This window comes from Mustela nivalis, assembly GCF_964662115.1.
Source record: "Mustela nivalis genome assembly, chromosome: 12".
NCBI classification, from domain to species: Eukaryota; Metazoa; Chordata; class Mammalia; order Carnivora; family Mustelidae; genus Mustela; species Mustela nivalis.
The window spans coordinates 69,035,674-69,050,634 of record NC_139031.1 but is presented as its reverse complement, the minus strand read 5'-3'; the positions used below and the strand labels follow the sequence as shown (position 1 = coordinate 69,050,634).

The 14,961-nt window shown below is 35.9% G+C and overlaps 1 protein-coding gene across 5 annotated transcripts in view; it reads left to right on the top strand.

Moving 5' to 3' along the window:
* The window catches only part of ANKIB1 (ankyrin repeat and IBR domain containing 1), a 261,525-nt gene that overhangs the window by 180,821 nt on the left and 65,743 nt on the right, over positions 1-14,961 (top strand). For all 5 annotated transcript variants that reach the window (XM_082692603.1, XM_082692606.1, XM_082692602.1 and 2 more), the window contains 2 exons: positions 4,104-4,286; positions 14,772-14,889. In XM_082692603.1, coding sequence (XP_082548729.1) covers positions 4,104-4,286; positions 14,772-14,889 — 301 coding nt within the window. The remainder of the gene's footprint in view (positions 1-4,103; positions 4,287-14,771; positions 14,890-14,961) is intronic.

The following is a 14,961-nucleotide window of genomic DNA, read 5'->3' as shown; positions in this document are numbered from 1 at the left end:
GTGGGTGTCTGTCACCAATTTGAAAAATGTGGTTAAGAAAGAAAGGAAAATATTAGGAAAGTAACTGGAAGGATAACAGAATTAAGGAAAGAACACCTGTACCAGAAAGAGTGAAGATAGAGGGGTAATGGAGTACTCAAGGTCATACAGGAAATAGAGATGAAGAAATGGTGATTTTTAATTAGAACAGACTTTGGCTGTCATCTTGTTTTGTAACATCTTTTCTTAGGATTATATAAGCCTCATTTTCTAGATGGACCTGTGCAAATAGAGACTTAAAGAAGTTAATTGATTTGTGCAGAGTCCAGCTATTTAGATGATAGATCAAAGGAGTGGGAAGGGATTTGTCTTGCAGACTAGGGGGCTGCCCTACTACCCCTCTTCCTCTGAGATTATAAAGAGAAAGGAAGGCAAAATAAATGAACAGAAGTGTTGAGATAGTGATAATTGGATATTTCTTTTAAGGTAGAACATTTTATGTACCACTGAGTGTGCAAGAGAGGCTAAAAGTCACATTTGAATAAAGTATTCAGTTCTCTTTGCTTTAAGAGTGAGGAAATTGATACTTAGTTATAATGCTTTGGTTGAAGCATTTAAAAAAAAAAAAACTATCTCTTCAGAACCGGATATAAGTCCCTTATTATATAAAAGCAGAACACTTGACTTTTGTAGCATCAGTTTCACTAATATCCCTACCTAATACATCTTTCACTTACTGATGTTCCCAACTTCATGCCCCAAATATCAGCAAGCTGAAGTACTTTTTTAAAGTACTGCTCCATTGTCAAGCAGTACTGCTGTTACTCAGCTTCTGTGCCAGAAGTACACAATGCTGGTTTTCCCTGCCAAAACAAATGCTGCAAATATGGACCCTGTGGGTCATCACCAGTTAGGAGTTTTTCCTCCAAGTGCCAGTTGCAGCAATGAGACACAGGTCGTTGTAGTTCCCTCACCTCCACTCCAGTCATTTGAGGACCCCTTTCAAAGACAGATTATTAGAAGGCCAGAAATCTCTCCCAAGTTGCATATGTGTTCAGCAGTGACTTTTCAGCAATGACATTTCGCATACCCATTTTTTTTTAATGCCAAAGAATGCAGTCTGCACTCCAGCATATCCTCCTAAGAAGGTTCCCCTTACCAATGTTCTAGAATACCACAGCCTCTTAAATTTTGTTGTCTTTCCTAAAGAATGGAGCATTAAGGTAAAGATGATTTATCTTGTTTGCTGATATTTAGAATCTCTCCTATGGCAGTATCTGTTGTAAAGGAAATCAAATCATGGCTTTGAAATCTTTACCAGTATGCATTTCAGAAATCATTTTCTACTACTCTGAATAAAGAACCAGAAAATAAAGTCAGCTCTCCTAATTTCATAGTGGTCAGAAGCAAATAGTTAATTCTCTGTTAGGATTAGATAAGCTGTGGAGCAAGCAGAATGGCTAAAAACAGGTAATAGACTCAGAAGCAAATAGTTAATTCTCTGTTAGGATTAGATAAGCTGTGGAGCAAGCAGAATGGCTAAAAACAGGTAATAGACTCTGCTGTAGGTATGGTAAGTCTGTGGACTTTCTTCAAGTTCCCAGTACTGACTATGTTAGTTCATATAAACATATCCTTTTCAACAGCAACATAGGTAGTAGTCTAGGGTCAGTGCTTATCAAAAATTTTTTAAAGATTTTATTCCTTTATTTGAGAGAGAGAGAGAGCAGGAGTGAAGGACAGAGGGAGAGGGAGAAGTGGACTCACCGCTGAGCAGGGAGCCCAACACGGGCTAATCCCAGGACCCTGAGATCACAACCTGAGCCAAAGACAGACACTTAACCCCCTAACCCCTCAAATTTTTATATGCATAAGAATCTCTTGGACATCAGAATCAGATTCTGATTCAGAAGCCTGGAGTGGGAGGGAGGGGTGTGGATGATTATGCTGAGATTCAGCGTTTCTAACAAACTCCCAGGTAGTACTACTGATCTCCAGACCACACTTTGACTAGAGAGGTTCTTCAACTAGAACAGTTAATAGCAGTTAATATGACCTTGCCTTTGGGCTCTAGAATGTGGCTGCAATAGTGACTGATTAGAGCGATGCCTAGCATACGTTTTTTGTAAAGAGCCAGATATAAAGAGTAAATATTTTGCGCTTTGTGGCCACAAGCCATATTCTTCTTGATTTGTTTCTGTGTTTGCTTTTATAATTAAAAAAAAATTTTTTTTTTTTTTTTTTTTTTACCCTGAGATATACCCTCAGCCTTGACCAAGAAGCTGAAGTCATATCCATTGGGCTTGTCAAATTAGCCCATGGCTTTCAGGCCTGACAGATAGAAGTCCCTTATTTCATTAGGCCTCTTGGAATGACTATCAAAGAATCATAAGGATTCCAGTTCCAAAAGCAATAAAGGAACTTTATAAGAAGATCTCTGTGTTTGTTGGAGGGAGGGAGATAAAATTATATGGAAGAAAATTTTTATTTGATGACATAAAACGTGAAAAGTGAAGCTACTCATATTTAGATCATAAGTAAAATCCGGGTAGAACTTGACCGTGGACAAGGATGCATTTGACTTCTTTTAATTTATATGATAGCAAGCTATTCTGTGTGGCAGAACAATAGCCAGTTATGGTTATAAGAAATTGGTCAAACTTCTGTGTGAATCTCAGATCTTCTGCTTAATAGGTGGGTAACTTTGACCAAGTTACTTAACTTCTCTGAGACATCATACTGTCCCTGGGGCTGTTTATAAATAAGAATATGTACTTGAAATACTTAACATAGTGTTTGGAACTTAAAAGACACTAAATGGTGGCTGCTACTATGTTATTGTGGTCATGACTGAATTCTATAAAAGAATCAGCTCCATGACTAATTGTCGCACTATTCTTTAAGGTAGATTATGTCCTAGATTGTCATGCTCATGGCATTTATGTCCTTCCTAATAATGTCTCTGCAGACATAATAGCCTTTAGTAACAACATATTTAACTTTGCAAAACTATTGGAAACCTCAGTAGTAAACAAGACAAGTAACTCTTCCATGTTTTGTTTTGTTTTTACTCTTTCATGTATTTTTAAGGTGAGATTTCTTTGGGCAAAATCCCACCTTTAAAAATTGAAAGATTGTTTGATACAGTATCTTCCCAACTTGGTTATCAGTGCTTATTCTCACTTACTTTGAGGACTATTGGAAACCGTTTTGCTTCAGTGATTTTTGTCTTCCTAATTTCAGTTCAGTGATAGACTGGATAATGAGGATATAAATGAAAACTTTTGTCCGCCATGTCAGGCATTCAGTCATTAGTGGTTAAAGTAACAGTATTGCCAGTGTTCTTGTTTAAGAAAATTTATAGAGGGGCGCCTGGGTGGCTCAGTGGGTTAAAGCCGCTGCCTTCGGCTCGGGTCATGATCCCAGGGTCCTGGGATCGAGCCCCGCATTGGGCTCTCTGCTCAGTAGAGAGCCTGCTTCCTCCTCTCTCTCTGCCTGCCTCTCTGCCTACTTGTGATCTTTGTCTGTCAAATAAATAAATAAAATCTAAAAAAAAAAAAAAATTATAGAAATTTATATGATCTAAAGCATTGAGTAACCATAAAATGCTTTTATTTTTAAGTAAAACTTTATTTTTTTTTAAAGATTTTATTTATTTATCAGAGAGAAGAGGGAGAGAGAGGGAGTACAGGCAGACAGAATGGCAGGCAGAGGCAGAGGGAGAAGCAGGCTCCCTGCTGAGCAAGGAGCCCGATGCGGGACTCGATCCCAGGACGACGGGATCATGACCTGAGCCGAAGGCAGCTGCTCAACCAACTGAGCCACCCAGGCATCCCAAAACTTTATTTTTTTTAATTGGGTGGAATGTTTGAATTTCTTTTTAAAGTTTAATAAATTGGCTTTTGTTGTTACTGTTTTTAATCAAAGGAAATCACCCTAATACCGATAAATAAGAATTACCATCTTAAAATCAGAAGCTACTCGTATATAAATAACTTTTGTTATTCTAAGTACATACTTTATGTTTTTGGTGTGTTTCATTATATAGTTATTTTTTCAAATATGTAGCATAAAATAACTTGTTTAAATCTGTGGTTGCAAGTTTTTGAAAATATCTCTTTTAGCTTTTAGTAAAACATGGAGGAGATTTATTTGCCGAGAATGAAAATAAAGATACTCCTTGTGATTGTGCTGAAAAGCAACACCACAAAGATTTGGCTCTCAATCTGGAATCACAAATGGTGTTCTCACGAGATCCCGAAGCTGAAGAAATAGAAGCTGAATATGCTGCATTAGACAAACGAGAGGTACAATTCTGTTTTGTTTTATTTTTAAATTAAAAAATATATGGATTTTTTTTTCTTTTCATAAGTTCTAATTTTATTACATGGTGATTTTATACTATTTTATTTTTCTACTTTAAAATCCAATTCATGTGGTCTTCTTCACCATCATCTACATTGCCATGATTATGAAACTACATGTAGAAAACCTGGAAGTGGGAACTGTGCTCTAACATATGTAAATATGCTTACTTATATTTATTTATTTTAAAGATATATTTATTTGAAAGGGTAGGGTAGGAGGGTAGGAGGAGGGACAGAGGGAGAGAGAAATTCCAGTAGACTCCGCGCTGAGCATAGCACCCCATACAGGGCTCAGTCTTACAACCCCAAGATCAGACCTAAGCCGAAACCAAGAGTTAGACGCTTAAGAGCCACCCAGGCACCCGTGCTTACTTACATTTCAGTAGAGAGGCTGATGTGTAATGTGAAGCCCTGACCATTCGCACTGTTCTAAAACTGCAGACCTCCTGTTCCTCAATCCTTCTCTGTTTTCTGGAGTGTTCTTAATAAACATGCTTAGGTAACTTTTATCGTAAAAAACAAAAACAAAACCTTTTCTCCATTGACCACTCTTTCCTAGCCCTGCCCCTCTTCCCCTGCAGTGGTAGCCCCATATCTCTGATCTTCTGAGAAAAACAAAATTTAAGAGCTGTCTATACATAACCAACTTCCTCACCTTCCATTCACTCTTCAGCCCTTTGCAGTGTGACTTTCTTCCCTTCTGTTGTGATGAAGGTGCATTTGTTGTGGACATCAAAAGTCATCATGTTGCCAAATCCAGTAGGTATTTCTCTCTCTTCACCTTACTTGAATTCTTCGGCAGCACTTGACACAATTGACCTTTCCCTTCTTAGGAAAACATTGTTCCCTTAGCTTCAGGAGCATTGTTCTTTGGTTTCAAGTCTTTCTTGTTTCAATAAATAGTTGCTAAGGCATAAATGGGCAAGCATTCTCAATTCCTCATTTCTTCTTATGCCCAAACAGTCTGGGAATCTTGTCAGTTTTACCTCCAAAAGTGTAATCTGAATCCATTTATTCTTCCTGGTCTCTACTCATGCTGTCCAAGGCCCTCTCCATCTGGGTTTCCTAACTGGCCTCCTTCCTTCTGTTTTGATCCCCTTAGAATCCATTTTGTACCCATTTTGTACATTTTTAAACTTAAATTAGATCATATAAATCTCTTCTAAATTACTTAGTAGCTTTTCAATGTACTTAGAATAAAATCCAAACTGTTTGCTCAGATATAGGACCTTATATAGTCTTACCACTACTTACCTTTCCAACATTACCTCAAAGCTTTCTCCCCAACACACTTTGCTCTAATTATAATACCTAGACTATACTGAGGCTTTTGCATTTGCTGTTTCTTCTATCAGAAATCTCCCAGTTTTTCTCTTGGATGGCTCAGTAGTTCTTCAGAGAAGCCATCTTGAGCTATTTTTTCACAAATAGGTCCTTCTCCTTCTATTATTCTTTACCATAATACCCTATTTTTATAACACTCATCACATGCTGTAGTTATTTTGTTTATGTATTTACTTGTTTTTTACTTTTCTTTCCTATTAGATTGTCTGCTCCATGAGGGCCAGCATTATAACTGCCTTAATCAACAGAGTATTTTTATTGTTTGACACAGTGTACATCCATAGAAGTATTAAGTAAATTATAAGACACAATACATTTTTTCCTCCCAAAATTATTCTGGTTCCTCCATGTTCAATGCCAGCTTGATTCTAAAAGGACTTATACTAACTATTGTTTCCGTGTATTCAGAAAAATAATTATATTGTTTGGGGTTTTTCCCCATGAATTCTCAACAGTTTTTGAGCTTCTGTACTCTCCAGATTGTTAAAGGAACTGAGCTTCTTGGAATTCAGAAATTTGTGTGTTGGGGGGGGGGGGTTGTTTTATTTATTTGTTTGTTTGTTTGTTTAACAGAGAGCAAGAGAGCCCAAGCAGGGGACTAGAAGAGAGGGAGGGAGAGGGAAAAGCAGGCTCCCCGCCAAGCAGGTAGCCCAATGCAGGGCTCAATCCTAGGACCCTGGGATCATTACCTGAGCCGAAGGCAGATGCTTAACCATCTGAGCCACCCAGATACCCCCAGAAATGTATATTTCTTTACCCTTTTTGTTTCCTAGGTTATTTTGTGGGAATGCTTATTCAGATTAAGTATACAGAGGAAGAGAGGATGATGTCCTAAGCACTTTCACATGGTTGTTGAATCTACATTGTAATGGTGAATAATAGTTATGCCCCTTTCTTTTTTTAAGTAAGGAAGATAAATCAGAAAATAGCTGAATAATGTACCAGGATCAAAGGGAGCTAAACTTGATTCTTCTGACTTCTCTATTTGCTATACTGCCTATCTTTTTATGCTCCATCATCTTGAGTCAGGCATAGAAACTATTACTGTAGGGTGCCTGGGTGACTCAGTTGGTTAAGCAACTGCCTTCGACTCAGGTCATGTTCAAGTCCCACATTGGGCTCCCAGCTCCATGGTAAGTCTGCTTCTCCCTCTGACCTTCTCCCCTTTCATGCTCTCTCACTTTCTCTCAAATACATAAAATCTTAAAAAAAAATTTAAAAAAAAAGAAACTATTACTGTAATATAAAATAATTTAGTCAGAAGGCAGCATTTGAACAATAATCTAGAAATAATGTGACATGATTAAATTGAAAGACATTTATGAGTATATTCAGGCTATTATATCAAAGATACTATCTTATAAGTAAATCAGAAAATAATAGTAATCATTATCAATCGATTTAAGATCTAAATGATCTTAATATAACTATAATAGACTATTAAGTTAAAAGTTACAGAACAGTTTGATACTAATTATAAAGAAAAGACTAGTATGTATTGAGAGAAGAGTGAAGTATACTAAAGTGGTAATTATGGATAATGGATAATAATGGATATTTTATGGATTAATGGATAATGGATAATCTTTTTACCATTATTATTTTTTGTTTTTCCGTTATTATTTTTTCTGTTTACACGCATTTCTTAAAATCTATGTCTATTTATGCTAAAAAATTTTTTTAAAATTTCCTCCTTTCTTACTCTACCCCACAGTGGGAAGTTTCTTGTGTGTGCTACCAGACTTAAGCAAACATATGTGATACAGAATTTTTAATGCAAAAGTAGGGTCATATAGTAAGTATATTGAGTATTTTTTAATTTTTTTTTAATTGAAGTATAGTTGACACACAGTGTTATACTAGTTTCAGTTGTACAGCATGGTGATCAGCAAGTTTATATGTTATGCTGTGCTCACCACAAATATTCGGTCACCATAAATTGCTATAATATGTCACTACACAACTCTGTCACAGTACCATTGACTTGATTTCCTATGCTATATCTCTTACTCCTGTGACTTATTTATTCCGTAACTGGAAGCCTTATTTCTCCAACTCCCCTTCATCCATTTTGCCCACCACCCACCTCTGACCATCCCTCCCTCTAGCAACCATTAATCCTCTGTATTTATGTGTCTGTTTCTTCTTTTTGTTTTTTTTTGTTTATTTATTTGGGGTTTTTTTTGGATTCCCCATATAAGGGATATCATATGATATTTGTCTTTCTCTGCCTTATTTCCCTTAGCATAATACCCTTTAGGTCCATCAGAGTTGTTATAAATTGCAAGATCTCACCTTTTTATTTTAACAGCTGAATAATATTCTATCAGGTATGTGTAGGGACACCACATTTTACCCATTCATCTATCAGTGTGCGTTTAGATTGCTCCCATATCTTGGCTATTACAAATAATGATGTAGTAAACATAAGGGTACATATATCTTTTCAAATTAATGTTTTTGAGTTCTTTAGGTAAATAATCCAATAGTGGAATTACTAGGTCATATGGTATTTTTGCTTTTAATTTTTTGAGGAGTCTCCATCCTGTTTTCCACAGTGGCTGCATCAGTTTACATTCTCACAAATAGTATGTGAGGGTTCCTTTTTCTCCACATCCTTGCCAACTCTAAAATAGTTTTTCAACTTAACAATACATCATGAACATCTTTCCTAAGTCAGAACATATAATCTACGTATTTTAACCATTTACTTATTAATTTAGATATTTTTTGTTACTAAAAACAAGACTAAAGTGAATATTTATCTACTTGTTACATATTTATCTTTATCCAGTTGTGTCATTCTTGTGGTTTAAAACATGGATCTGGGGCGCCTGGGTGGCTCAGTCATTAAGCACCTGCCTGCAGCTCAGGTCGTGATCTCAGGGTCTTGGGATCAGGTACTGCATCGGGCTCCCTGCGTAGCAGGAAACCTGCTTCTCCTTCCACTCCCCCTGCTTGTATTCCCTCTCTCAGTGTGTCTTTCGCTGTCAAATAAATAAATAAAATCTTAAAAAAAAAAAAAAAAGATCTGAAATCACACTGACTGGATTCATATCTTACCCCCATGACTGACTACTGTATGACCTTGAGGAGTTTATTCAGTCTCTCTGCTTCGATTTCTTCTTCCTTAAAATGGAGATCATAATGGTCCCTGCTTTGTAGAGTTGTAGTGATCCTTAAATGAGATATAATATATGTAAATACTTGGAACAGTACCTGAGTCATTATATGTGTTATTTAAATGTATGCTGTTTTAATCATGATCATTTTATCATTGTTACTGCATGTATCTACACATTTTGAAAGTATATTCCCTATAAATTTGTAGAAATTGGTTTGATGGATCATGAAATATATACATGTTATGGTTAATAGATGCTGTTAAACTGTCCTAAAAGATTATATCAAATTATTTTCTTCTAGTAGCATATTAGAGAATATGAAAGAGTGTTAAATATTAATATGAAGGAATTTCCTCACATTTCTGCTAGCCTTAGATATTATCAGTGTTTTTAATTTTTGCTAGTTTAGGTAAGTGGTACCTATTTGAATTTATTCAGTTATTCTGTAAATTTATTGTTTATTTGCTTTTTTCCCTATGGATTGTTTGTATTTTCTTAATGCTTTCCAAGAAAACTTTATTTTTCTTTATCCCAAGTTTTTTACTTAGAATATTCAGATGTAAATTTTTCTTCCTCTGTGGCTTCTGAATTTGTGTTTAGGTTAATATTATAATCATATGCCCCTATATTTGTCCTAGTTTTATCGTTTTGTTTTTAATCTATATTAGATTATTTTTGTCTCTTATTTCATAATGTAAAAAACAATACTTTTGTAACTACTTGTACACAAATGCTTATAGCAGCACTGTTCACAATAACTAAAAGTTGGAGATGACCCAAATCTCTATGGAGATGACCCAAATCTCTATCAACAAATGTGGATAAATAAAATGTGTAGTAAACATACACGATGGTATATTAATCATAAAAAGGAAAGAAGTACTAACATGCTACAATAAGGGTCAATCTCAGAAACATTGTGCTATCAGGAGAAGGCAGACAGAAAAAGTCCGATGTTAAATAACTCCATTTATAGAAAATATCCAGAATAGGTAAATCCATAGAGACAGAAAGTACACTAGTGTTTGCCAGTGTCAGGGAAGAGGAAGGACTAGGGAGAGACTACTATTAATGGGTATGGAGTTTTATTTTGGGATGTTAAGAATGTTTAGGAATTAGATGCATGTGGTGGTTATACAACATTGTTGAACTGAATTGTACATTTTAAAATTGAGCATTTTTTAAAGACTTTATTTATTTGGAAGAGAGAAAGGGAAAGCACAAGTTGGGGTGGGGAGAGAGAGGCAGACTCCCCGCTGGTCAGGGAGCCCAACATGGGGATCTCTTTCAGGACCTTGAGTTTATGACCTGAGCTGAAGGTAGATGCTTAAACGACTGAGCCCCCCATGTATCCCTAAAATTGTTATTTTTAAGTAAGGTGTGTTTCATAGCAATTTAAAAAATAAAACCAACTCTTTCTTTAAAATTCATTTTGTACTTTCTGCTTTGACTCTGATCAACTTTTGGATTATTCTGTCTCTGCTAATAGTTTTACATGGTCTGCTATGTAATTGTATTAAACTACATAATTTTAGGTAGTTTAATATTTTATTTATTTATTTGAGAGAGAGAATGAGTGAGGAGAAGGTCAGAGGGAGAAGTAGACTCCCCATGGAGCTGGGAGCCCAATGCGGGACTCAATCCCGCGACTCCGGGATCTTGACCTGAGCTTAAGGCAGTCACTTAACCAACTGAGCCACCCAGGCGCCCATAATTAGGTGGTTTAAAAGGTTCATATTCCCAAGGTGTTTATTTTAGCTAAGTTTCTCAATTCAGTTAATGATCTGGACACTGTATAGTATTTTATATCTATAATTTCTTCTTGATAGATTTTAATTAAGTTTCCCTTCAGATTAGTTTATAAATGGATAAAATCTGTTTCTTCACCCATCATTCAGTGAAACTCTGAGTGACTAACCACTCTGCCAGACACTTTTAGGAGCTTGAAGATACAGTGAGGAACAAAGATAAGGTCCTGTCCTCTAGGTGCTTATGTACTGGAATCAATATAGAAGCACACAAATAAGGTTAAAAAAGTAAATAAACACAATTTGTGAGAGTGGTAACTGCCATGAGGAAATAAAAACAAGATGGTTTGTTGGAGTGATGGCTGGAAAGAGTGTATTTAATTTACATAAACCTGTAAGGACGGAAGAGAAACTGGTGAGTTTTGGACCTAGTTAGGGGTCAGGCTCTATAGTAGACTGTGTGACTATATGTGGGTAAATGGAGGGAAAACGGAACAATATGTTGTTATGAAAGCCATCTAACAAATTTCCCCTGCCGCTTCTCTCTGAGTTAATAACTCAGGAAGGCTCAGGCTCTTTTTCTTTCAGGAAACCCATATGGTGGACATTGCCTTAGCTGGCTTCTCTGGTTAACAGGTTTAGCCTACCGTGCAAGAGCAGCTGCCTTCCTCTTAGATCAAAGTACAGATCAGGGTAGACCAGGCCTTAATTCCAGGGGAGGACAGATGAGTAAGAAGAGAAGAAATGGAAACAAAGGGAAGAGTCGGAGAATCCTAGACATTCTACCTGTTCTTTCCCCTCTCTCCTCCTGGCTAAGCTCATGGATCAGCTAATGAGAGATACTAAGAAGAATTGGAAATATTCTTTGTTCCCTGGGTTCCTTTCACATCTTCTAAAATTTTAACAATTACTAATACATTTGGGTATGTAAGTACCCATTTTTCATTTTTTAACAATAAGTATGTTTTACCTATATAATTGGGGAAAGCTGTTTTCATTGTGAAAAGAAATAAATTCTTTCATGAATACTTTGTTGTAGTCTTCTCTGAAACAGTTTTTGAAGATATTGTCACTTTATACATGATAGCCAAAGGGGTACAGTTTGTATGTTGGGCTCTTTCACATTTTTTCAGTGGTATTTTGGTAGCAGAAGAAAGCACTAGTGCAAAAGAGGTACTTTTATTTGCTCTTACCTTTTTAAATTAGTTTCCTTGTTCTTTCTCTGTATCAGTACCTGATTTGAAGGTTAATACTACATTGTGTTTAATTTGAAAATAGAAGCAGTTTATCTTTCCAGCAAGAAAGAGAAAGGCACCTTCATTTTAATCGTTCTTGCAGAAGAGAAGGCTAGTGCCCACTTGGGACTGAGCAATGTATTGAAATGCTTCACATGACCTAATTACAGTTTTGTTGCAGAGATTCAGAGTGAATATGTTACTTGTTCATGAAAGCAATATGTCTTTCTGTTTCAAGAACTATTTTTCTTCCATTGTAACCTAAATTTAAAACTGAATTTTTTTAGATTGTTTTATATTCTCTCTTTTTAAACATACCTAAGATCAAATCTCATTTGGCTCACATCAATAAAGTAGAATGGTAGCTAATCTAAAAAAGAGCATTTAGATTGGGTGTTATATGGGAGTGTTGAATCACTATATTGTACTCCTGAAACTAGTATTACACTCTATGTCAACTAATTCAAATAAAAACCTAAAAAATTAAAAATTAAAAAAATAAAAAGAATATTTAGGAAATAATACAAGGAAGTGTACAGTTGCCACCACTAGGAATGTCAAGAAATGCCCATTCTTGTTGCTGAGGCAGAAGAGGTATCTGGAATCCCAAGTCGAAACTTGGAACATATTTTTTAGAAGTAACGTTTTACATAATGTGTAAATTATCTACTGGAGTGAATACTATAACTTTAACCATAAAAGGATTTCTTAGATTTTTGCAGGGGAAAGTGTGATTCACAAATTAGCTGAAAAGCAAACTGTATATGATAATTTGGGGATTATAAGGGTTAAGAAATTTATCATGTCAAGTGAGAAAAATTATCCCTGTTGAATAGAATCTCAGTCATATGTGGTTAAAGAATTGGTGAAAGGAGGGTGCCTGAGTGGCTCAGTTGTTAAGCCTCCAACTCTTTGTTTTGGCTGAGGGTGCATGGAATTGAGCCCCACTCCCTTCCTCATTGGGCTCCCCATTCAGTGGGAAATCTGCTCTGCCTCCCTCTCCTGCCCCTTCCCCCATGTGTGCGCTCTCTCTCTCTCTCTCTCTCTCTCTTTCAAATCTTTAAAAAAAAAAAAAAAAAGAATTGGGGAAATGGTTTTCACAAATACCCCCCCCCCCCAAAGTGAAGCAAGAAATAAAGATAGTAGCTTATTCTAAAAATATCTGTAAGTCAACTAAAACGGATGAGATTTGCTAATTGCCCAGAGGTCTCTGAAGATTGTGATATGGCTGCTACAGGACAGCCTCAATTCTTGGGAATTTCAACTGCTTTTGTCTTTGGCCTTTAGTCTGTGCTTACTGTAGTAAACTGATTACAACTGTTTAAAGGAATTGAAGTAGACAATATATCGATGTTAATAGCACAATATTGAGTAAAAATAAAAGGAAATTGCCTAAGTTACGTTATAATGTTATGACAACCATACAACAAATTCATGATAAGCATTTCCATAGGCAATGATAGGGAGAATTAGGGAAATGTAATGGGGAAAACATATTACAGATTATTTTAGGTTTTACATTATCCTGTCCTTGTCCCCGTGGTCTGTTACCTGCAGTCAATTGCAAGCCAGAAGCAAATGATCTTCCTTCTGACACATCCTCAGAAGGTCAGTAGTAGCCTAATACTGTATCATAATGCCTGTGTTATTCACCTCACTTGATCTCATCACACAGGCATTTTACCACTCATTTCATCACAAGAAGGGTGAACACAGTCCAGTAAGATATTTTGAGAGAGAGAAACCACGTTCATACAACAATTACAGTATATTATAATTGTTTTATTATTGTTGTTAATCTCTTACTGTGCTTAATTCATAAACTTTATCATAAGTATGTATGTATAGGGAAAAACTACATATGTAGGGTTCAGTACTATCGATGTTTTCAGGGATCCATGATGGAGAGTATTGAGACGCACATTCCCCAATGGATGAGAGTGGAGGGGAAATTGCTCCATAAAATTTTGCTTCTTGTGTTTCATTTTGTTTTACAAAGGACTTGAAACAAGTATAGCAAAAATGTTAACAGTCTGAATAGTGAAACACTTTTTATGTTTTCTTTTAAAAGCAAAGATAAAAGATTACAAAAGAATAAAAAAACTTGAGATGATATAGTACCTATATAAAGAAGACTATATAGTACCTATATAAAGGACATTAACAAATACTTGAATAAACAGAGGTAATATGTTTATGACTAAGAATTCTGAATAGTATAGCATAGTCACATCTCCCCAGGTTAATTAGGAAGTATCATACAATCCCATTAATAATCCACATTGGATCTTAGTAAGTGTATATGTTTGGTGATTCAGTGGTTAAACTCAGTGAACATATGTATTTACATATATAATTGATTTATAAAAGGCAGACTGGATAAAAATACTTGAGAACTTTACTCATGATTATTGCTCAGTGGGGTGGTATTATAGGTTTTTATTTCTAATTATTTTTTTGGATTACCCAAATTTTTAAAAATTATAAAGTAAGATCATCTTTATAGTATGGTGCCTTTATTTTTTTTTTTTAAGAATTTTATTTATTTATTTGACAGAGAGAGATCACAAGTAGGCAGAAGGCAGGCAGAGAAAGAGAGAGAGAGGAGAAAGCAGGCTCCCTGCTGAGCAGAGAGCCAGCCGCGGGACTCGATCCCAGGACCCTGAGACCACGACCTGAGTCGAAGGCAGCGGCTTAACCCACTGAGCCACCCAGGTGCCCCTGGTGCCTTTATTTTAGAATAAGAAGATCGCATGAGCCTTAGTATCCCATTTTCATAGCTTGTGTAAGATTTGTAAAACAGTAGTTTGAGATTCTTGATGATGAAAAGGCGCACAGAGCCTTTTTAACTTCAGTAATCATACTGAAACAGGAAGATTGAATTAAATGATTATCACATATATTTGTTTATAGGCATTCAGGATTTCCTAAGAGTATAACAGCCAGTTTAACTTGATTTTCTTCTTTTCAAAGCCATATGAAGGATTACGGCCTCAGGACCTTCGTAGATTGAAAGATATGCTTATTGTGGAGACAGCAGACATGCTTCAGGCTCCACTGTTTACTGCTGAAGCTTTACTTCGAGCTCATGGTAATGAAAAATGTCTTGTGCTTCTGTACATAAATGCCTTTTGAAACTTCTGAGTTAAAATACGGCTATTTT